Source organism: Cetorhinus maximus, chromosome 2 (assembly GCF_964194155.1).
Source record: "Cetorhinus maximus chromosome 2, sCetMax3.hap1.1, whole genome shotgun sequence".
NCBI lineage: Eukaryota > Metazoa > Chordata > Chondrichthyes > Lamniformes > Cetorhinidae > Cetorhinus > Cetorhinus maximus.
Window position 1 is genome coordinate 179,119,929 of NC_135880.1, and position 24,780 is coordinate 179,144,708.

Below are 24,780 nucleotides of genomic sequence, written 5' to 3' on the forward strand. Positions count from 1 at the left end.
TGCCATTCAATCATGGCTGATAAGTTTCTCAACCCCATTCTCTCGCCTTCGCCTCATAACCTTTGACCCTCTTACCAATCAAGAACCTATCTATCTCGGTCTTAAATACACTCAATGACCTGGCCTCCACAGCCTTCTGTGTCAATGAATTCCATAGATTCACCACTCTCTGGCTAAAGAAGTTTCTCCTCATCTCTGTTCTAAAAGGTCTTCCCTTTACTCTGAGGCTGTGCCCTCGGGTCCTAGTCTCTCCTACTAATGGAAACATCTTCCCACATCCACTCTATCCAGGCCTTTCAGTATTCTGTAAGTTTCAATCAGATCCCCCCCTCATCCTTCTAAACTCCATCGAGTATAGACCCAGAGTCGTCAATCCTTCCTCATACGTTAAGCCTTTCATTCCTGGGATCGTTCTCGTGAACCTCCTCTGGACCCTCTCCAGGGTCAGAACATTCTTCCTGAGGTACGGGGCCCAAAATTGCTCACAATATTCTAAATGTGGTCTGACCAGAGCCTTATAAAGCCTCAGCAGCACATCCCTGCTTTTATATTCTAGTCCTCTCGAAATAAATGCCAACATTGCATTTGCCTTCCTAACTACCGACTCAACCTGCAAGTTAACCTTAAGAGAATCTGGACTAGGACTCCCAAGTCCCTTTGCACTCCAAATTTCTGAATTCTCTCCCCATTTAGAAAATAGTCTATGCCTCTATTCTTCCTACCAAAGTGCATGACCTCACATTTCCCCATGTTGTATTCCACCTGCCACTTCTTTGCCCATTCTCCTAACCTGTCCAAATCCTTCTGCAGCCTCCCCACCTCCTCAATACTACCTGTCCCTCCACCTATCTTTGTATCATCTGCAAACTTAGCCAGAATGCCCTCAGTCCCTTCATCTAGATCATTAATGTATAAAGTGAAAAGTTGTGGTCCCAACACTGACCCCTGCGGAACTCCACTAGTCACCAGCCGCCATCCTGAGAAGAACCCCTTATCCCCACTCTCTGCCTCCTGCCAGACAGCCAATCTTCTATCCATGCTAGTACCTTGCCTCTAACACCATGGGCTCTTATCTTACTGAGCAGCCTCCTGTGTGGCACCTTGTCAAAGGCCTTCTGGAAGTCCAAGTAGATAACATCCATTGGCTCTCCTTTGTCTAACCTACTATTTCCAGCACTCACAGTACTTAGATTTGGTATTAGAACAAAGGATGCTGCCTCCACAGATTTAGCTTCGATTTGCCTAAGGGAAGCTGAAACCTGCGCCGATCATTGTCTAAATTTCCCATGATTTGGGTGGGACGTGTTGAGCAGAGAAGTCAGTAAAAGCAGTCCCTGTGGGATGAATGCGACTCTAAAGTGAACCATCTGGCGAACTTTGTGGCTGGGTAATCTGATAGCTGAGCCAGGTATTGCATAGGGCTCTGATTGTCTTTTCAACCTAGCTCAGTAATGGCTCCTGGTTAAAAGGTGAACTTCAGCTGCAGGCTTTTATTAAAACGTTCCTTTAAAGACACGTACAGTTAGCATGCAGCAAGAATATGAGAGTGATGTCCCTTTCACAATCATCACACACACACACACTCAGGGAGACATACGTTTAAGAGGAAGCTGGATAGACACATGAGGGAGCGAGGAATAGGTTTTGTGCACAGGGTGAGATGAAGAGGGGGGTGGGGGGGAAGTTTGTGTGGAGCATAAGCACCAGCATAGAGCAGATGGGCCGAAAGTAAAAGCAAGATGCTGGAAATCTGAAACAAAAACAGAAATTGCTGGAAAAGCTCAGCAGCTCTGAAGAAGAGTCATACGGACTCGAAACGTTAACTCTGTCTTTCTCTCCACAGATGCTGTCAGACCTGTTTCAGGTGGGCCGAAGGGGCTGTTTCTGTGTTGTAGACTGTGTGTAATCCCTCTCTCAATCTTAACAATATTTAAACCCTCCAGTGCCAGTGAACAGCAGCAGCTGCAGTCTGCCTCTTACAGATATATGCATTGTTATTTAAACCTCTGCTGGAGCAGGTGAGACTCTCCGTACTCTGTAACCCCGGGGGTTACACTGACCACCCCCCCACCGACCCCCACCCCCGGCCAGTGAATCTCTGGCTGCGCTGCGAACCCGGGAGGTTGCCCTCGGTTAAAGGGTCTCCGCGGGGCTGGGATCAGATCAACAACCGGCGGCTTGTCCACTGACACCGGGGGACTGGGGCCCGGCGGGGGCCCGCTCGGACAGACCCCGATCCCAATCAGGTAAACTCAAGTCAGCGGCTGGGCCCCGAGGCCTCGGCCTTTCCCTCGCCGCCGCCGGCCCCACCACCACCGCTTCACTCACAGGAAATTAGCCATCTTGATCCTGACGATCGATCCTTCCACGAACCGGTTGCCGGACCTCTCCCCTCCTCCTCCTCCCCCTTCACCGACCGCCTCCTGCGAGGCCAGCCGGCCGCTTACTCCTCTCTTGCCGCTCGCTTCCCGCTGCCCGGACAATTTGCGCTTCAGCGCCGCCGCCATCTTGACGGTTGCCAAGCTCCTTTCCCGCGCAAACGTGAGGATTGCGTCATCACGTCGGCACTGACGCTGCCTCATCCAATCAGCGTGAGCCGCGCTCTCAGCTCCGCATCGCCCCGCCTCCCCCTTTCCGTAGAAGCCCCGCCCCCCTCCGGCACAGCCCCACCCCCCCCCCCCCCCTAGCCCAGCCCCATCCCCAGTCCCACCCCCTCCCTGGCTCCGCCTCCAGAAGATAACCCCGCCCCCATCCCAGGTATCAGCCAGGGGCACCTTCTCTGAACTACAAGATAATTGTCTAATTCCCCTTTGAAAGTCTCAACTGAACCTGCCTCTACCACACTCTCAGGCAGTGCATGACAGACCCCAAACAGGGCTCCGGGCCAAGTGCTGGAAAATGGGTTTAGAATAGATAGGTCGGCACGGACACGATGGGCCGAAGGGCCTGTTGCTGTGTTGTATAATTCCATGATTCTGTGACTCACTGCGTGAAAAATCCTTTCCTCAAGCCGCCATTGCTTCTCTTACCAATTGTCTTCAATCTGCGCCCTCTCGTTCTCAATCCTTTCACCAGTGTGAACTGTTTCTCCCCAACTACTCTGCCCGGACCCCCTCGTGATTTTGAATACCTCTATCAAATCTCCTCTCAACCTTCTCTCCCCCAAGGAAAACAATCCCAACTTCTCCAATAAAAACAGAAAATGCTGGAAAAACTCGGCAGGTCTGGCAGCATCCATGAAGAGAGAAACAGGGTTAACGCTTCGAGTCCGTATCCAATCTTCCCCAATCTTATCTTTATAATTGCAGTTCCTCATCCCTGGACTCATTCTCGTGAATCTTTTCTGCACTCTCTCAAATGCCTTCACATCTTTCCTAAAGTGTGGTGTCCAGAACTGGACACAATACACCAGCTGAGGCCGAACTAGTGTCTTATACAAACTCAACATAACCTCCTTGCTCCTGCACCCTATGTGGAAATCAGAACTGCACACTGTACCCCAAGTCTGATCTAAACAACATTCCATACAAGTTTAACATAATTTCTCTGCTTCTGAATATAAAAGCCAGTAAGTACTCCATATGCTGCATCAATGTTTCTTCTCTCCTGTGTTGTATCCCAAACATTCTTTAGGTTGTTGAACAGGAAGGTACCAATGCTAAATATCCACAACTACTGGGGTACAGTCTGTACCCCTAGGGCAGAATTTTCCATGCCCATTGGCGGTGGGCTTGTTCGGTGGCGTGAGCAGACAATATGGCGGGAAGGCCAAAAATTGTTTTCATGACGTAGCAAAACCAGTTTGCAATCGCCCACTCAGCCCCTCAATGGCCTTTCTCACCATCAGATGTCAGGACCCTCATTGTAATACATCTGCATATCATAATAAGCCCAGCTCGCTGGATTCATCTCTCCCAGACTCGATCATTCAAGCACGTTGGCCTGTAATAGCATATAGTAAGGCATGCACCTGGCAGGCTGCACTTAGAGGGGAACTCGGAGGTGAGTGCACAGTAACGTTGGACAGTGCTGGCGAGGGTCGCCTGCTGTATTCAGGCGAGGGTACAGACAAGTCGCTTTTCCCCAACTGGCTGACAGTGCGGTGCCAGGGCAAGGGCTGCCCTGTGGTTGAGGCAACTTGAGCGGGGTTGAGGGCAAGGACTGTACTGCAGTTGATGGTAGTGCACAAGCACCTGTGGGTGAGGGGGGAAGGAAGCAGCCATTCATTAGGGACACATTGTATAAAGTGACCATTCCTCTGCAGCTGAGACAGTTCAGGCGCAGCCACATTGATATATGTGTAGCCGGGCCTCTAGCTTATCTACCCACTCAAGCAATGCAGAGGCATGCAAGTTCTACCAAGTGCTGCAGAGCTTTTCACCCCTTGGGCACAGATGGCAAATTAATGAGCATTTTAGTGGACTGTAGAACAGTTGGACGCATGGGCACGTTGTACAAATGCACCTATGAGGTCACAGATGCCACCTTCGCAAGGACACTCAACTTTGTGCATTTCGACCAGGGTCAGGAAAGCCAGGAAGCAAGAGCACTGGGATTTGCACAGATCTCAGGTTTTCCACAGGTTCAGGGTGTCATTGATTGCACTCACATGGTGTTCAGATCTCCATGACAACAAGCAGTCAACTATGTCAACCACAAGGGCTTCCACTCGCTGAATGTGCAGCTGGTGTACAACCGCCACAAATGTATCCTACAGGTGTGCGCAGGGTTTCCAGAGAGGGTCCATGACTCCTACATTCTCAGTTGGTCACAGATCCTTCCAGGTTCCACAGAGGCTGCAGGGTTGGGTCCTCAGGGACAAGGGCTACCCGCCGTGGATGTGGCTGATGACACCCATGCGGCGGCCTCAGACTGCAGCAGAGCGAAGGTATAACGAGGCTCATGCTGCAGCTCGCAACTTGGTGGAGCAGACCATTGGGATGCTGAAGATGAGGTCCCGGTGCCTGGACCGGTCTGGTGGAGCCCTGCAATACAGTCCGCAGAGGGTGTCACGCATCGTCGATGTCTGCTGTGACCTTTACAACCTGGCGCTGCAACAGGGAGAGGAGCTGGCTGAGGAGGAGATGCAGGAGCTGGAGATCTCTTCTGATGAGGAGGGCGTCGATGGGAATGAGGGAGGGGAGGCCCTTGAAGGTGGTGATGAAGGAGATGAGGCCCTCGCACTGGCCAGCCGAGGCAGGTGTGCTCAGGAGGCCCTCATAGCCACTAGATTTGTGGAGGATGATGACAACATGCAGTGAGGAGACACTGTAGATCCTCACATAGCCTCTGTGAATGTCTGACTCCTGTCTGGCTGAGGGCAGTTCACTTGTGCTCTGTGATCAGGGTCATATCATGGAGACACAGCCGTGAAACTTTAAAAGCACCTGATCCTTTGTCAGCCTTCAGCACCTGACCCCTTCAGGAACACAGCGTCACCGGTCACAGTTGCTGGAGAGATGGGGGCCAGTCCCAACTCAAAGGTGCTGAGAGCACAGAGAGAGTGATGGAACTCTGTGACACCTGCCCACAACATTCTGGCAGTAATAACAAGCACCATCGAGATGCAGGCATCAGTAATGTGTCCAGTGAGTGTGAAGCCAGACAATCACTTTGCTCTGAAGGTTACACACTGCACAGGGAAGAGGCCCTGGACTGAGACACCTGCCTTCATCTTGTGCAAGAACCAAGGTTTCACATCTGAGAGACATGAACACTGCTCATCATAACAAGGAGCCTTAGGCATGGAGACATTTTTGGGAGTTTATTTACAATAGTGAACAGTGTGTACAAGTGATTAACACCCGTGCCCAGGCTGTGCAACTGTATCTTCTTAATCTTCCTAACCCTACCGCTAAGTCTTGGTGCTCCCCGGACTTCCACAGCTGAGATGGAGGCAGCCTGGTGACTGCTATGATGACCTTGGTGGGTGTCCTCTGGAGGGGTGAGACCTGAAGGGCCCTGGCCTGCTTTCGGGGAGCTGCTGTGTGGCAGTGGCATCCTCCTCAGCCTGTGGAGCTGGAGCTGCTGGGGTCACAGGAAGAGGGAATTTGGATGGGTCGGACACTCTCAGAGTTACCTGAGTGGATGGCCCCGGAGTATGCATCTACTGATCCTCCCCACTTTGGGTGCCTGAGGGCCCCTGTCTGACTCCTTCAGGAGAAGGAGAAGCTGGAGTGAGATTGAGCTGCCCACAACCCTCTCGCGTTGACACTGTTGGGGGCCGACTATGGTGTCAGCGATGAATTGAGCCCGTGCAGCAGTGCAGGAGCGATGTCCTGGACCAAGGTCTCCATGGCGGCTGCCATCCTACCAGTGTTGACCTCGGTGCGTTGCTTTCCGGCGCTAGCACCTCAGCCTGAAGGCGGACAGACTCCTCCATCGTGCCTTGCAATCTGAAGAGTGCGGTGGGCATCCCTTCCTGATGTTCCTGAGCTTGCCTTTGCAGTTCCAGCAGCTGTGACATGACCAAGTCCAGAAGCTCATCATCTGACTCAGACGCAGCAGATTTCTGGCCTCCCACAGTCCTCCGAGTGCCAGGGACCTGGGAAGTCCCTGCCTCCACCTGCTGTGGATCAGACAGTGCACTGTGCTCACCACATTGTGATTCCGAGGCTACTCTAAAGCTAGGTCCCACTGAGGTGTGTGTCTCTGAGTTGTTGGAGGGTGTGGGTGAGCGCTGTGATGGGACTTCAGGGAGGGTGCCTTCAGATTTCTCTTCAGAGGTTTCTTCGGGGCTTGATTGGAGGCCCTGGGTCATGGACTCTGTCGGCGATTTCCCAGATGTGCCTGTGAAAGCAAGGGGAGATAATTAGTGTATGGCAGTGGCCTGTGAAACAGGACACATCACTCACAGCATGGTTGTCTGATGGAGGTTCCACTGCTGGATTCTCACTTGGTAGAGCAGCGCCGACCTCCCTGTCAGCACAGGACCAGTCCCGGTCATCGCCGGCCAGCTGAATGGCTCTGTTTTCAAAGTCTGTGTGGACCTTGATTTCAGGAATTCCTCCACCAGTCTGTGATCTCTCCCTCTTGTTGTGTGCGAGCTTGTCCTGCATGAACAGAGATGGAGAGAGTATAAGCAGGATGCCTGCCAGGCCAGATAATAAGATGCCTGGCATGTGTGGGCAGTGAGTGGTCCCATGGACAGGTTGAGGATGATAGAAGGTGTGCGTGAGAGAGTGAATGGTGATGTCCCTTCAACTGGCAGTGAGTGAGATCCCTGTGGATAAGTGATGGGTTTGTGAGTGTGTGAGTTAAGAGTGATGAGAAGAGTAACTTACCCTGTGGAACGGAAGAGATCATTTATCCTTTCTCGGCACTGGGTGGCTGTCCTCTTTTGCAGAGTGTTGGCGCTGACCACCGCTGCCATTGCCTCCCAAGCCGGATTGGTGACGTTGCTGTCCCTCCTGCGCCCAGAGCAGGGGTAGAGGACATCAGAACGGGCCTCCATGGCATTCAAATGGCACCCAAGGGACCCGTCATTAAACTGGGAAGCTGCAGTCTTCTTGCCATTCGGGGCCATGTCTTTGCAGCAGTCCTGGGCTGGAAGCACTGAGAGGTGTGCGCTTGACTGCACACTAAACATGGTGCCTAGTGTGATGAAGCGGCGAGGTGATGGTGTGGCAGGCAAATGAGAGCCCGCCCATCATGGAAGTGGCGTATTTCCTGGGAATGCATGATTAATGAGGCGGGATCGGGATGATACGACGTGAGAAGCTGCCATTGAGGTCGGCAGATATAACATCCTTTTTCCCGCCCGCTACTGCACTTAGTGCAAATCTGAGACAACTCCGCCCATGGTCTCATCTGCCCATTTCTTGTCACGGGTCACGGGTCACTGGACCATTCTAGAACTTTTCCAGCTTTCCCATGCTTCCTCTCTGCCATTGTGCTGCAACCATTTTACATCATCTCAAGAATCCTAGAAAGTTATGGCACAGAAGGAGGCCATTTGACCCATCGTGCCTGTGCCAGCCAAAAAACAGCTATCCAATCAAATTTGAGGGGAGGTGGTGGCATAGCGGTATTGTCACTGGGCTAGTATTCCACAGACCCAGGGTAATGCTGTGGGGACCTGGGTTTGAATCCCACATTGGCAGATGATGAAATTTTATTTCAATAAAAATCTGGAATTAAAATGAGGATGAAGGTATCGAACTCGGGGAGAGAAACTGCGAGGTTCTTAAGCAAATTGATATAGGGAGTGACAAGGTATTGGAGGTGTTGGCAGGCCTAAAAGTGGACAAATCTCCAGGTCCAGATGATTTGTGTCCCAGACTGCTGAGGGAGGCAAGGGAGGAGATCGCAGGGGCTCTGACCCAAATTTTTAATTCCTCTCTGGCCACGGGCGAGGTGCCAGAGGACTGGAGAACAGCTAATGTGGTACCGCTATTTAAGAAGGGTTGTAGAGATAAGCCAAGGAACTACAGGCCAGTGAGTCTCACGTCAGTGGTAGGGAAACTACTGGAGAAATTTCTGAAGGAGAGTATCTATCTCCACTCGGAGAGGCAAGGTTTGATCAGGGATAGTCAGCATGGCTTTGTCAGAGGGAGGTCATGCCTAACAAATTTGATTGAATTTTTTGAGGAGGTGACCAGGTGTGTAGATGAGGGTAGTGCAGCTGATGTAGTTTATATGGATTTCAGCAAAGCCTTTGACAAGCTCCTACATGGGAGACTTATAAAGAAGGCAAATGCACATGGGATACAGGGTAATCTGATAAGGTGGATTCAAAATTGGCTTAGTTGTAGGAGGCAGAGGGTGATGACAGAAGGATGCTTTAGTGACTGGAAGCCTGCGTCCAGAGGCGTACCACAAGGATTTGTGCTGGGTCCCCTATTATTTGTCATTTATATAAACGATATAGATGACTATGTGGGGGGTAGGATTGGTAAATTTGCAGATGACACAAAGATTGGCCGGGTGGTTAACAGTGAGGTTGAGTGTCTTGGGCTACAGGAAGATATAGACGGGATGGTCAAATGGGCAGATAAGTGGCAGATGGAATTTAACCCTGAAAAGTGTGAGCTGATACACTTTGGAAGGAGTAATTTGACAAGGAAATATTCAATGAACGGCATGACACTAGGAAGTTCTGAGGAACAAAGGGACCTTGGTGTGTGTGTCCATAGATCTCTGAAGGCAGAGGGGCATGTTAGTGGGGTGGTGAAAAAGGCATATGGGACACTTACCTTTATCAATCGAGGCATAGATTACAAAAGTAGGGAGGTCATGTTGGAGTTGTATAGAACCTTGGTGAGGCCACAGCTGGAGTACTGTGTGCAGTTCTGGTCGCCACATTATAGGAAGGATGTGATTGCATTGGAGGGGTTGCAGAGGAGATTCACCAGGATGTTGCCTGGGATGAAACATTTAAGTTATGAAGAGAGATTGGATAGACTTGGGTTGTTTTCGTTGGAGCAGAGAAGACTGAGGGGCAACCTGATCGAGGTGTACAAGGTTATGAGGGGCATGGACAGGGTGGATAGGGAGCAGCTGTTCCCCTTAGTTGAAGGGTCAGTCACAAGAAAAGTTCAAGGTGAGGGGCAGGATGTGTAGGGGCAATGTGAGGAAAAACATTTTTACCCAGATGGTGGTGATGGTCTGGAATGCACTGCCTGGGAGGGTGGTGGAGGCGGGTTGCCTCACATCCTTTAAAAAGTACCTGGATGAGCACTTGGCACGTCATAACATTCAAGGCTATGGGCCAAGTGCTGGTAAATGGGATTAGATAGGTAGGTCAGGTGTTTCTCACGTGTCCGGGCAGACTCGATGGGCCGAAGGGTCTCTTCTGCAACGTGATTCTGTGAAAATCTGATGATGACCATGAAACCATTGCCGATTGTCATAAAAACCTTTCTGGTTCACTGATGTCCTTTGGGGAAGGAAATCTGCCATCCTTACCCAGCCTGGCCTATGTGACTCCAGACCCATAGCAACGTGGTTGACTCTCATTTAGGGAATAAATGCTGGCTGAGGCAGTGATGCCCATATCCCATGAATGAATAATAAAAAAAACTCCAATCCCACCTTCCAGCCTTGTAGGCTATGGGCACCTCGAGTGCATATCCAAGTGATTCTTAAATGCGATGAAAGTTTCTGCTTCTACCACTCCTTTCAGGTGATGAGTTCCAAACCCACACCATCCTCTGAGTGAAAAAAATCCTCAACTCCCTTCTAATCTTTCCACCAGTTACTTTAAATCCATGGCCCCCTGGTTATTGACCTCTGTGCTAAGGGAAATATCTCCTTCCTATCCACTCTATCTGGGCCCCTCAGGACTTTATACCCCTCAATTAAATCTCCCTCAGCTTCCTCTGTTCCAAAGAGAACAATCCTAGCCTATCCAATCTTTCCTCATGGTTAACCTTGAGATTGAGCAACTTACCCATGGTTCTTACCCATGTTTTCAAATTCCATCGTGCCCAATTTTCCCTCCCCCCTTCCTCCCTATCTCTGTAAACTCTGCCAGCCTTCAATCCTCCAAATTACCTGCACTCCTCCAAACTCTGGCCTCTTGACCATCCCCCAATTAAATCTCCTGTCTCCCTACCTCTCTTTCTTTGCGATGCTCCTTACGGCCTATCTTTTTGACCGAGCTTTTGGTGACCTGTCCTAATCTCTCCTTATGTGTCTTGGTGTTTAACTTTGTTTGACAATCACTCTTGTAAAAGCAGCTCGAGATATTTTATTGTTATTATTGTCCAAAATTTATCCCCCGACCAATGCCCCAAACAGATTTATTTCATTGCCGTTTATGAGAGCTGGCTGTGTGCAAATTGGCTGCCACATTTCCTACATTACCTCAGCAACTACACTACAGGAACTACTTTATTGGCTGTAAAGCGCTTTGGGACATTGAGGTTGTGAAAGATGCTATATAAATGCAGGTTCTTTCTCTTTTGCTGAGAATTTAACCTTTATTGATTTTGTTGCAATATCAGGATATAAAGGAGACCACAATGAGTAAAATATCAGAAAAGTAGAGTGTATGTATTGTTTAGTCTATGCCAGCTATAGTTACAGTAGAAAATGGGAGCCCAATTGCTGATTGTTATTTTCTCTGTCTCTCAGTAACTTGACTCCTATTCTACATCATACAGTAGGTGTTTGCAGGACTATGGGGAAAGAGCATGGGATTGGGAGTGGGGGAGGGGAACGCATTTGATAGCTCTTTCCAAGAGCCAGCACAGGCACAATGGGCCAAATGGCCTCCTGTGCTCTACAATTTTAAGGTTAAATAGATAGATTGTTATGTCACAGTTATTAAAACAGAAAATGCTGGAAAAGCTCAGCAGGTCTGGCAGCACCTGTGGGGAGACAGAGTTAATGTTTTGAGTCCGTATGACTTCTTCAGAGTCAAACAGACTCGAAACGTTAACTCTGTATCTCTGACTTCTACCTCTATCCTGACAGCCGTGCCTTCAGCTGCCCGGGTCCTAAGCTCTGAATTCCCTCCCTAAACCTCTCTACCTCTCTTTCCTCCATTGAGATGCCCTTTAAAACCTGCACGTCATCTGCCCCCAAACCTCCTTATGTGGCCCAATGTTGAATTATTGTCTAATAGCCTTCCTGTGAAACCTGGGATGTGTTACCGCGTTAAGGTTCGTGTGTAGTATAAACACCAGCGTGGCTCTGTTGGGGCCTGTTTTTGTGCCGTAAATACTGTGTAGATTTTAATCCCAATCTTTTAACAAAATCCAATTGATCTCACAATTTTAGTAGAAGACTCTGGTTAGCTAACACCAGGGAGTTGTTCACAAATTGGCTTTTACCCTTTAGGTATTCCCATTCTCAGTTGACGGAATCTGCTTGCTTTCCCTCAATCACAGTTTTAACAGCTTAACAATTAAGGTCCATTCCCTTCATCTGCTTAGTACCACCGTCTCACTGCCCCCCACCCTCCACCCCCCCCAACCCCTCCCCCTCCCCCTCCCCCTCCCCCTTCCATAGACATGTTAGCTCCATGGCAAAACTGAGAAGAGAAGTGTGTTACCCTCAAGCGCTGGCTGCAGAGTTTCACAGCTGTCAAGCTAGGTAGCACACATAGCCTCCAGTGCCAATTGCCAATTTGTTCCCAGGGTTCCCCTGCGTTACTTTTGCTAGCAGGTACATCTGCCCATTTGTATAGACCCCTGCAGATTTAACAACCAACTACAACCTGACATTCAAAATAAGGTGAGAGAGACACACTTACATACAACCCCAATTTTAATCACTCCACCATTGGCGGCCGTGCCTTCAGCTGCCTGGGCCCTGAGCTCTGAGATTCCCTTTCCACCTCTCTAGTCTCTGCCTTCCTTAAAGAGGTCCTAAAAGCCTACCTCCTTGGCTTTGGCCACCTCTCCTAGTATCTCCTTAGGTGGCTCCATGTCTAATTTTGTTTGATAGTGCTCCTGTGAAGCGCCTCTGGGTGTTTTACAACCTTGAAGGTGCTACATAAATGCAAGTTATTGTCAGTGTTTGTGACTCACAGATTCATCTCCGAGGGTCAGACATTCAGAAATTGTATGTAAGGTTTTCTCACATCTTTATTTGAACTGGATAAATATAGAACACAATTGGCATGTGACCTCATGGTATGTTGCAAAAAGGAATTGCTAATTGCAGTCATAATACCCTTTAAAAAAAAACTCAAACAGTGCTAACGATCCCACCTTCTATCATTTTGCAAAATGTTGAATATTTACAGTTCTTCAGCACTTACGAATACTGGGTATTTTCAACTACTAAAGAAAACATTAAGGAGCCTGTGGCTACTACATCTTCACTAACAGAAGTAACACATGTATCTGTTTTAATATTCAGCAAGGAGTCATTCAAATCAATTGAATTCTTCTTTCTGATGAAGGCCAAAAATCATTTACAACTTCTACAAGATCCAAGGCAAGCTCCTCATCAACGCAAGTCTTCCTTGTGTTGTTGCTCCACAGCCTATCTTGATAGAATCCCAATTCAAGCATAAAAGCTGTACCAATCTGGTTGATTTGAAGATTCTGGGTCATGTGGTGATGTTTTTCTCAGTTCTGTAAAAAAACGCAACGAAAATGATTATTTTCCTGTCCTTAAATAGATACCTAAGGAAAAAAACATGAAATGAAGTCCCTCTGTCACCTACTCGACCCAAAGGATGGCAAGGGCTGTTTGCCAAACTTTTGGCCTCTTGTGCAAATCTTAGTACCAAATTTTTGTTTGCTAGCTCGCCTGTGAAACACACTTGGGACATTTTACTGCATCAACAGGCGCCAAATAAACACAAATTGTTGTTTTTACATGGTTGGAACCAACAAATAACCAATTTCCAGCTCTGTTGTCTTCAAGGCATTTATCTTCCGTGTCACACAAGATTTAGGAGATTGAAATCAATGCATAGTGTCAGTGCAACGTGCAATAAGTAATGATTAATCAAGAGCAGAGAACATGAGGGAGTTAATCTCTTTGCACTAGAGTGGGTACAGAGCAGATTGACAAGGATGTTGTCAGGACTAGAGAATGTTAGCAATGAGGAAAGATTGGATAGGCTGGGGTTGTTGTCTTTGTAATAAAGGAGGCTGAGGGGAGATTAAATTGAGGTGTCTACCATTCTGAGGGGCCTAGATTGAACGGGAAGGACCTATTTCCCTTAGCAGAGAGGTCAATAGCAGAGAGGTCAATAATAAGGGGGCGCAGATTTAAAGCAATTGGTAGAAGGATTAGTCAGGTGTTGAGGAGAAATGTTTTCACCCAGATGGTGGCGAAGGTCTGAAGCTCACTGCCTGAAAGTGTGGTGCAGGCAATGACCATCTCCAACAAGAGAGAATCGAACACTCTCTCTCCCCTTGACATTCAATGGAATTATTGTCCTGGGGGGGGTTACCATTGACCAGAAACTGAACTGGACTAGCCATATAAATACTGTGGCTACAAGAGCAGGTCAGAGGCTGGGAATCCTGCAGCGAGTAACTCACCTTCTGACTCCCCAAAAGCCTGTCCACCATCTACAAGGCGCAAGTCAGGAGTGTGATGGAATACTCTCCACTTGCCTGCATGAGTGCAGCTCCCACAACATTCAAGAAGCTTGAAACCATCCAAGACAAAGCAGCCTGCTTGATTGGAACCCCATCCACCACTTTAAACATTCACCCCCTCTGCCCCCAGTACACAGTGACAGCAACTCAGCAGGGCTCCTTTGGCAGCATCTTCCAAACCCACGACCTCTACCATCTAGAAGGACAAGGGCAGCAGACACATGGGAACACCACCACCCGCAAGTTCCCCTCCAAACCACTCACCATCCTGACTTGGAAATATATCACTGTTCCTTCACTGTCGCTGGGTCAAAATCCTGGAACTCCCTCCCTAACAGCACTGTGGGTGTACCTACACCACATGGACTGCAGCAGTTCAAGAAGGCAGCTCACCACCACCTTCTCAAGGACTACTAGGGATGGGCTACAAATGTTGGCCTTGCCAGTGATGCCAACAACCCATGAAACAATAAATTTAAAAAACCCTCAACACATTTATGAAATACCTGGATACGCACTTGGATGTGCCATAACCCACAGGGTTACGGACTGAGAGATGAATGTGGGGTCAGATTGGATTTTCTTGGCTGGCACAGACATGATGGGTCAAATGGCCTAATTCTGTGTTGTGAATTTTCCATGTTTTTAAGTTAATAATGGGAAACAGGTCCTTATTCCATTGTTTTCAAGAATTTTCCTGGTGCCACATATGAGGTAAAAATGATGAAAATTAGATTTTTATTTTGAGGGTAAGTGGTTTTAATATTGATTTCAGTGACAAGCCTCTGAAATATTTTTCCTTCATAGATTTGTCCCCTCACAATTGCAAAACTGGAGTTTTCTAAGATGGAACTTAAAACATATTTTTGCTGGGGCGATTCAGAGGTGAGGGAGCAGCACTGTCAGCTTGGTGAGTGATGCAGGGGATCCTCGTATCTATGGGAATAGGGAGCTTAAACTCAGCTGGTGGCAAGACAAGGTTGATATGTATCAGATAAGGATATTGGAATTATGGAATGACACAGTGAAGAAGGAGGCCATTCAGCCCATCATGCCTGTGCTGGAGGGTAGATGGAATTATGATACAGATCAACCCTGATCTCAGCGAATGGCAGAACAGGCTTGAGGGGCTGAATGGCCTCCTCCTGTTCCTCTGAATTTGGGGACTGGTGCACGGAGAGGGAACATTGAGGGTGGATAGGTAAAGCCTGTGTAGGGGTAGCCTGAGGCAGATCCAGGCTATGGGTCTTTGTCCTATCTGTACCCAACCTCCCCACACGTCCAATCCCTCTTTCCCTCCCAGTCTCCGTTTCGGATGTACAATGGCCATTGATGCAATCCCCCTCTCTGATCACGATTAGCAAGTGTCAATGTCAGTACCGTATTTAATCTAAGAGTTGACGGGGACAATGTACATTTAAAAGTTTGCAGCATTAGTTAAGTGTGTGTTCCCTGCACCCCCCACCCCTCCCCACCCACCCCCAAGTAGGGAAGTGTGAACCCATTAAAGGTGAGGTTAATTAAAGGTAAAACAAAGGTGAACAACGCAAGGTGCAAGTTCAACACAACTAAGGGTGCAACATCATTGCAATCTCTTGCATTGTGTCAGTTTAATCCCTGTTATTTATGGTTAGAAAGAATTAACAGCATGAAATTAAGTTAGTGAAGCAGCGAAGTGACGTGTGAAAATGGTGCCTGAAAAGTGCACATCAAAGCCAGCAGTGTGACAATTCGTTCTCACCTCACAGACGGTAAAAGTGTTTGAACGTCAAGGTGTCCACTGCTTCAGAGACACTCCCTGCCAGAGGTGTCACTGGTTAGTCACTTTACATATTGCAAACAATTATCGACCACACACTTAACAGTTTGATGCATTCGCAAAGGTGCTGAAAACTCAGCAAATTAATGGTATATTTATGTTGCCAAGTTGTTCTGAGAGTTTCACAATGCCTTATGGTTGCTGGGGTTCTGGATATGCCCTGTACTCCTGGCCGGCCTCACAGTTTCTACCCTCCTTAAACTTCACCTCATCCAAAACTCTGCTGTCCCTTATTCTAACTCGCACCAAGTCTGGTTCACCCATCACCTGCCTGGCCTCCCGGTCCGGCAACACCTCAAATTCAAAATTCTCATGCCTGTGTTCGAATCCCTCCATGGCCTCGCCTCTCCCTATTTCTGTAATCTCCTCCAGCCCCACAACCCTCCGAGATTTTGGCACTCATAAAATTCTGGCCTCACACATCACTGAATTTTATTGCTCCACCATTGGTGGCTGTACCTTCGGCTGCCAAGCCCCTAAGCCCTGGAATTCCGCCCCCTCACAAACCTCTCCGACTCTCTCCTCCTTTCAGGTGCCCCTTAAAACCAGCTACTTTGACCAAGCTTTTGGTCACCTGTCCAAATATTGTTAGATGTGGCACAGGATCAAGTTTTGTCCAATAACACTCCTGTGACAATAACGCCCCTGTGAAGCGTGTTGGGATGTCTTATTACCTTAAACCTGTGACGAGCTCAGGTTTACAGAGGGTAGAATGTGAGAGGCCAGTCAAGAATACATTGGGATAGACAAGTCTCAAGGTAACAAAGGCATGGATGAGGGTCTCAGCAGCAGCAGGTTGGAGCTGAGGCAGGAGCGGAGTTGGGCGATGTTATAGAGGTAGAAGCAGGTAGTCCTAGAAATGGAGTCTACGTGTTGCTGATGCTCAGTTATGGAAGAGTTTGGGGGGGTGGCGCGGGAGGCGGGAGGGTTAATACTCTCTAGTCTGAATACGCTGGAGGGAAAGTCAAAATTGCTTGGAGTCTTTCCTGCTCTGTGGTACAGTCAGAGTCCCAGGCCACAAGGATCAGGGATAAGTGACGATGACAAGTGGCAGTGAAATAAATGCAGCACACTACAGAGAAATTTCTGCAGACAGATGTGGGCATTTCTACAGAAATGGGGTTCGAGAAGCAAGACCCAATTGGTGCAGCTTTAGCAGCCTCTGCTGGTGAAAGTGAGAAACTGCAGGCCAAAGCAGTTCAATTGTTTTGATTTTTTTTTGGTGGAATTAAAACAAGGGCCTGAATTTCACGCTTGGCGTGTGCGCCAAGTCGGTGGGCCCAGGAGCAGACACAAAATGCGCCCACGATCGGCCCCCCGAATGCAATTTCACGCTGGCTGGCCAGTTAACGGGCGCTGAGAAAGGCTCGGCGCTGCCCGGGGGGCAGGGGGTGGGAAGAGGGCGGGCGCTGAGAAAAGTCAGGGTGGGCACTTCTAGTGAGCTCCCTAAAGGCAGACAGGTGCTGCGGAGCTGCCTCAGGGAGCTGCAGACCCGGGCAGATTCAATGGCAAGAAGAAAATGCAGCAAACTGTGTCTGTGCAGCACATTCAAGCACCTGACAGCAGAACTCAAAAAAAACATCAGTTCCCAAATATCATATTTTATTATATTTCACTCCGGACATTTAGTCCCACCCTTGGATGAGGTTTCGTTAAAAACGGGCTGTCCGCCTGCCCGTTTTGCCCGTGCGACGAGCACAAAATCGCACGGGCAACATAAAATTGTGGACAATGGCCTTAATTGGGCCCTTTAATTGTCAGCGGGCAAAGCTCCACCTCGCACCCACCGGACTCAATATTCGTAGTGTGTGCGGTGACGACGGGACACACGCCCACCATCATTTTGCGCAATTTCACGTGTGTTCAGGTCGGGCTGGTGCCTGCCCGATCAACATAAGATTCTGGCCAAGGGTCTCGAGGCTCCCGGATTGTACTTCAAGCAGGGAGTGAAGAAGAAGCAAAAAAAATATTTACTAGAATGATGACAGAGCTGACGGGTTATACCCATCAGGAAGGGCCGAACAGACTGGGGCTCTCTCCTTTAGAAAGGAGAACCACTAGGGAGTAACCTGATCGAGCTCTTTAAGATTATGAAGGGGCTTGAAAGGGTAGATGTAGAAAAGATGTTTCCACTTGTGGCTGAGACCAGAACTAGAGGCCATCAATATAAGAGAGTCGCTAATAAATCCAATGGGGAATTCAGGAGAAACTTTTCTTTACCCAGAAAGTGGTGAGAATGTGGAGCTCACTACCACAGGGACAGGTTGAGGTGAATAGCAATAGATACCTTTGAGGAGAAGCTGGATAAACACATGAGGGAGAAAGGAATAGAGGGGCATGCCGATAGGGCGAGATAAAATAGGGTGGCAGGAGGCTCATGTGGAGCATAAACACCAACACAGACCAGCTGAGCCGAATGACCTCCTTTGAATTGAAAATAATTTGCTATATGCCAAAATTTCTGCAGGTTTCTATGCCAGCCTCGCTGAGGGGAATTCGCACCCAAATTTCCTGAGAATCTCATCAGGGAAAAGCCAGAATCGAAAAATCAGCATGTACAGTCGGTGACTGAGGGGATCAATGAACAGCTTGAAGTCCCTCCTTATATCATTGACGTTGTGAAAATTAAAGTCTGAAGCCACCGGGTCACCATTTATACAGGCTTCAGGAAAAATCAATTGCAGAAGCTCTGCCTTCTTCCTAACACGTCAGACTCTGTGAAGGTTTCGAAACTACCTATATTTTACCAGTGGGGATGCATGTGTTTCCTGGCCTGTATGATAGCAACACACCAGACCCAGCAGCTGCATGGTAAAGCTTTTGGCGTGAGTCTGTGTGTTGCGTGGGCAATAGAGGCAACTCACTTATTTTACGCTGTGGTCAAGCAACGGGAAAGCCACTTAAACTGGGCTCCTTCCAGTCTCTTCCCGCCTCTCCTCATTGATGGGAAGCTCTCTGTTCCAGGACATCTGATCTTTTTTGCCTATTTCCTAGCTATCACCATTTCCCAGTATCTGCATTAATAATAACAGACAGCCCCCCAACCGTCACAAGGATAACTTACATCTGTATGGCACGTTTCTCATGGTGAAACATCCCAAGGTGCTTCACAGGAGCGATGATCAGAAAATTTGCCACCGAGTGATGTCGGGAGATATTGGGGGAGGGGACCAAAAGCTTGGTCAAAGAGGTAGGTTTTGAAAGGAGCATCTTAAAGGAGGAGAGAGAGAGAGAGAGAGAGAGGTGGAGGAGTTTGTGGTGAATGGGTGGCGGGGTAGTGTCAGTCGGGGTATTTCCAGAGCTTAGGGGTCAGGCAGCTGAAGGCACGGCCGTCAATGATAGAGCAATTAAAATCAGGCAATGTGTCATAGGTCAGAATTGGAGGAATGCAGAGTTTTCAGCACACCACAGGCCTATTACACATGTTTTGTCAGCTGTGGTCCTGTGGGTAGCCTCTCTGGTCTTTGAATCAGAAGGTTGTGGGTTTGTTCCTGCTCCAGGACTTAAGGACAAAATCAAAGCTGACACTCCAGGGCAGCACTGGGGGAGTGCCGTGCTGTTGGAGGGGCCGTCGTTTGAACAACACATTCAACTGAGGCCCCGTCTGCCCTCTCAGGTGGACAGAAAAGGTCCCATATTTCAAAGGAAGAGCCTGGGGAGTTCTCCCTGCTGCCCTGTGACCAACATTTATCTCCTAACCTACATCACAAAAACAAATTGTCTGGTCATTGTCATCTCGGTGTTTGTGGGATCTTTGTGTGTGTGAATTGGTCGCCACATCACAACAATGGTTACACTTCAAAAAGTACTTCCGCGGCTGAAAACGCTTTGGGGCATCTTGTGGTCGTGAGAGGCACTATACAAATGCGATTATGTCTTTCTTTCACTGAATAATGCAGGGATAAAAACAGGCGCACATGGGGTTTCTACACAGAATTCTCCTACGATCTGTCATTTTGATTATTCACCAGGATTTTTGCAGGACAAAGCCAAGTGTGAGATAGCTCTTCAGTTTGTAAGTGTTTTCTTGCTGATTAAATCTACATAAGGTTGGAAAGATATATTCTTAAATTTGATTTTAAAATCCTCGTTCTTGTTTTCAAACCACTCCATGGCTTCTCTCCCCATGCCACCCAGCTCACCCCCCCCAACCCCCCAACTCCCCCGCCTATATCTGCAACCTCCTCCGCCCTTACAACCCTCCGAGATCGCTGCACTTCTCGATTTCTGGCCTCTTAGGCATCCCCGATTATAATCGCTCCACCACTGGCAAAGCCGTGTCATCAGCTTTCTGGGGACGTAAGCTCTGAAATTCCCTCCCTAAACCTCACCCCGTCTCCACCTCCCTCTCTCTCTCTCTCTCCTCCTTTAAGGCACCTCTTTGACCAAGCTTTTGGTCGCCTGTCTTCATAACTCCTTATGTGACTAATTTTGTTTGGTAATTGCTCCTGTGAAGCACCTTGGGATGTTCTTACTACATTAAAGGGGCTATATAAATGCAAGCTATTGTTGTTGTTCAACTCTCTATGGCAGTGCTTAGCTCAACTGAGCATCCATGTGGATGGGTTTCTGGCATGCAAGAGCCATGTAAGAATTGATTGTTTACGCTGTACTCAGAAGAACACTAGGATTAGGAGCAGGAGGAGGCCATTCGGCCCCTCGAGCCTGCTCCGCCATTCAATAAGATCACAACTGATCTGATTGTGGCCTCAGCTCCATTTTTCTGTCTGCCTCCCACCCACCTCCCGCCACCAGACTCCCATTAACCCTTGACTCCCTTGTCAATCAAAAATCTGTCTATCTCAGCCTTGAATATATTCAATGACCCAGCCTCCACTGCTCTCTGGGGAGGAGAATTCCAAAGACTAACAACCCTCTGAGAGAAAAAATTTCTCCTCATCTCTGACTTAAACGAGAGACCCCTGATTTCGACACTGGGTCCCCTAATTCTAGGCCACCTCACAAGGGAGTCTTGAACCTCTCTACGCATTTATGCTAAAGAGAATGGCTGCACCATCTGTGTAATGCAAACGCCCTGGAATCTCTGGGCGTGTGTGGTTTTTCTTTGTCACTGGATTGGGGTGTGAGAAACGTGCTCTTAATTATGACGGACTTCGCAGGTTCAAATCTTTTTTAAAAAATCCTTAAAGTGTCAGTCTTCTTCACTCTGCAACCTTCTTGTTACATACCACTGGCGCTTAACTGAGTTTGGATCGTATTCTGGAAATGAATGCCATGCAGGTGTCAAACATAGCTCAGTGTGTAGCGCACTCCCCTCTGAGTCAGAAGGCTGTGGGTTCCAAGCCTCTGCTCAAACACTTGAGCACAAAATCCAGGCTCATGTTGTTATATTAACATTGCTACATAAATGCAAGTTGTTGTTGACCATATTTTATCCCCTAAACAGAGGAGAGTCTCACAGATGAAGCCTCGCAACAGTATTTATAAATGTGAATCAAATCAGGATTGCGTACATACACGCTGTAAACTGTTGGTATTCCTTCACAGAGCAAGACTCTGCACTCCGAATTTCCTTGTAGGTTCCCGCAATCAGGAAAGCATCCTGAGGAAATTCCTGGTCAGAGGAACACAGGAACAGGAGGAGGCCATTCAGCTCCTTGAACCTGTTCTGCTATCCAATGTGATCATGGCTGACCTGTGACCTAACTCTACATACCCGCCTTGCCCCATATACCTTGGCGACCAAAAAAATCTATCAATCCCAGCTTTAAAATTAATAATTGACCCGGCAACAATTGCCATTTGCGGAAGAGAATTCCAAACTTCGACCGCCCCATGTGTGAAGATGTGTTTCCTAATTTCACTCCGTTCTGATGAACGGTCACAACCTGAAACATTAACTCTGTTTCTCTCCCCAACAGACTGCCAGGACCTGCTGAGTGCTTCCGGCATTTTCAATTTTCATTTCACTCCTGAAAGGTCCGGCTCTGATTTTTGGACTAGGCTCCTAGTCCTAGACTCCCCAAACAGCAGAAATCGTTTCTCTCTATCTGCCCATCTTCACCCCCCCGCCCCCCGCTTTATATCCTCAAAACTTTGATCAAGTGATAGTGCACGTCCTTTTGCAGTCACCAAAGTAAGAGCTGACCTGGTGTGTTTGCAAGTTTCCACTCCTGTGCAGAACATCACTGGTAAATATCCAGCAAATTCACAAGTAAAGGAAAGTCTTAAATCCTGCATGAGTCAAGGGTTCCACATTCCATCCCAAATTGGCCATTGTTTGTAGGCTGACAAGTACAAAGAAATCTTGTTTTAAAATTAATGTCTGATGTGTTCCTTTTTCCCCCAACACGATATCACTTCCCGAACTCCTGGATGAACTTAGACACAAATAGAGCCAGAGTGATATCAGGGAGCCCCATCTTCACACAAAGGGTAAAGGGAACCTGGAACTCTCTCTGCAAAAAGCTATTGAGATTGATGGATTTTTTTGTCGGGTAAGGGGATTTCTTTTTTTCATTCTTTCACAGGGTGTGGGTATTACTGACAAGGCCAGCATTTGTTGCCCATCCCAAATTGTCCTCGAACTGATTGACTTGCTAGGCCATTTCAGAGGGTGTTTAAGAGTCAACCACATTGCTCTGTCTAGCATGTAGGCTAGACCAGGGAAGGATGGCAGATTTGCTGCCCTAAAGGACATGACTGAACCAGATGGGTTTTTAGGAGAATCAATGACAGTTTCTTCTGCCAAAATGAAACTGAGTGAAACTGATCGTAAATAAATGCATTGTTTTCTCATGTCAAAAATCAAATAGAATTTTGGGGCGTTAGACAGTAAAGCAATTTGTTGCAGGGACAAGATAGGCCTTTAAGCATCGACAACTTACATTCACGTCTTTAACGAGGTAAACCATCCCAGGCGCTTCACAGGAACGCTAACACACAAAATTTGACACCGAGCCACTTAAGAAACATAGAACGGTTACAGCATAGCAGGGGATTATTCAGCCCATCAATTCCATGCCAGCTGTCTTCCACAGGAACTCACCTAGCCCCATTCTCCTGTAGCCCTGCAAATCTTTCCCTCTGTACAATTATCCAATTCCCTTTTGAAAGCCAGGATTGAATCTGCCTCCACCACCACACTCTCGGGCAGTGGATTCCAGATCCTGACCACTCGACGTGTAGAAAGGATTTTCCTCATGTAGCCATTGCTTCTTTTGCCAATTACTTTAAATCTGTGCCCTGTGGTTCTCAATCCTTCTGCCAATGGGAACAGTTTCACTCCATCCTGTCCAGACCCTTCATGATTTTAAACACCTCGATCCAACAGAACCATAGAAAAGTTACGGTGCAGAGAGAGGCCATTCAGCCCATCGTGTCTGCGCCAGCCAAACAAAATGAGAAAAAAGAAACTAGCCGCTCATTTTTAATCCCACTTTCCAGCACTTGGTCCGTAGCCTTGCAGGTTACAGCACTTCAGGTGCAGGTCCAGGTACCTTTTAAATGAGGTGAGCATTTCAGCCTCAACCACCCAACTTAGACAGTGAATTCCAGACTCCCACCACCCTCTGGGTGAAAAAGTTTTTCCTCACGTCCCCTGTAATCCTTCTACCAATCACCTTAAATCTGTGCCCCCTGGTAATTGACCCCTCAGCTAGAAACAGGTCTTTCCTGTCTACCCTATCTAAGCCCCTCATAATTGTGTACACCTCGATTACACCTCAAATCTCTTCTCAACTTTCTCTTATCTAAGGAGAGCCCCAGCTTCACCAATCTATCTACGTAAGTGAAGTTCCTCATTCCTGGAGGCATTTTCGGGAATCTATTCTGCACCCTCTCTAATGCCTTCACATCCTTCCTGAAGCGCAGTGTCCAGAACTGGATGCAATGCTCCAGTTGAGACCAAACTGGCATTTTATAAAAGTTCATCGTAAGCTCCTTGCTTTTGCACTCTATGCCTTGATTTATAAAGCCCAGGATCCCTTATACTTCATTCACCACTTTCTGAACCTGCCCTGCCACCTTCAATGATTTGTGAACATATACCCCCAGATCCCTCTGCTCCTGCACCCCATTTAGAATTGTACCCTTTATTTTATATTGCCTCTCCACCTTCTTCCTACAAAGATCAATCACTTCTCACTTCTCTGTTTTAAATTTAATCTGCCACATGTCCGCCCATTCCACCAACTTGTCTATAGCCTCTTGAAGTTTAACACAGTTCACAATACTTCCAAGTTTTGTGCCATATGCAAATTTTGAAATCGGGCCCTGTACACCCAAGTCTAGGTCATTAATATATATCAAGAAAAGCAGGGGCCCTAACACCAACCCCAAGGGAACCCCCACTCTAAACCTTCCTCCAGTGTGAAAAACCACCGGTCAATCTCTGTTTCCTGTCACTCAGCCAATTTCGTATCCATTTTCCTGCTGTACCTTTCATTCCATGAGCTCTAACTTGAGTATTGCTGAAAAAAGATGCTTTTTTTGTTGAAGCTTTTCTTCTCACACTCATCAGGACAATTCGCAACAAAATACCAATATCAGGGGAAACAACATATTTATACTGTATGAGAAGAGAGTGCTGATTTGGGTTAGCAAGTGGACTATGATTGGTAGAGACGTTGCCATAGAAAATGTACCAGTTGATGGTGGCTTGACAGTTAACTGCCAAGCAATAAATATGTTGTTTCCCCTGACATTGGTATTTTCTTGCCAATTACCCTGATGAGTGCAAGGTAAAAAGCTTTGACAAAAAATGTCTTTTTTTTCAGCAATGCTCAAGTTTTGTACTACCTAACGACTAGCTCTAACTTTGCTCACAAGTCTGTTGTGTGGCACTTTATCAAATGCCTTTTGGGACTCCACGCCAACAGCATTATCCTTTGTTACATCATCAAAGTTAGCTAAACATGATTTGCCCTTGACAAATCTGTGCTGGTTTTCCTTAATTAATCTGCATTTGTCCAAGTGGCTACTAACTTTGTC

General features: G+C 47.7%; 2 protein-coding genes across 5 annotated transcripts in view; both read right to left on the reverse strand.

Annotated features, from left to right (window-relative positions):
* Positions 1-2,569, reverse strand: part of smc5 (structural maintenance of chromosomes 5) — a 68,997-nt gene extending 66,428 nt beyond the window's left edge. The window contains exon 1 of the mRNA XM_078529794.1: positions 2,329-2,569. Coding sequence (XP_078385920.1) covers positions 2,329-2,507 — 179 coding nt within the window. The 5' untranslated portion in view covers positions 2,508-2,569. The remainder of the gene's footprint in view (positions 1-2,328) is intronic.
* A 9,939-nt stretch (positions 2,570-12,508) lies between these two features.
* The window catches only part of LOC144668204 (MAM domain-containing protein 2-like), a 115,279-nt gene continuing 103,007 nt past the window's right edge, over positions 12,509-24,780 (reverse strand). For all 4 annotated transcript variants that reach the window (XR_013573458.1, XM_078529977.1, XM_078529970.1 and 1 more), the window contains exon 14: positions 12,509-13,028. Coding sequence is in view for 3 of the 4 variants with exons in the window: in XM_078529977.1 (XP_078386103.1) it covers positions 12,958-13,028 (71 nt within the window). In the remaining variant the exon portion in view is untranslated. The remainder of the gene's footprint in view (positions 13,029-24,780) is intronic.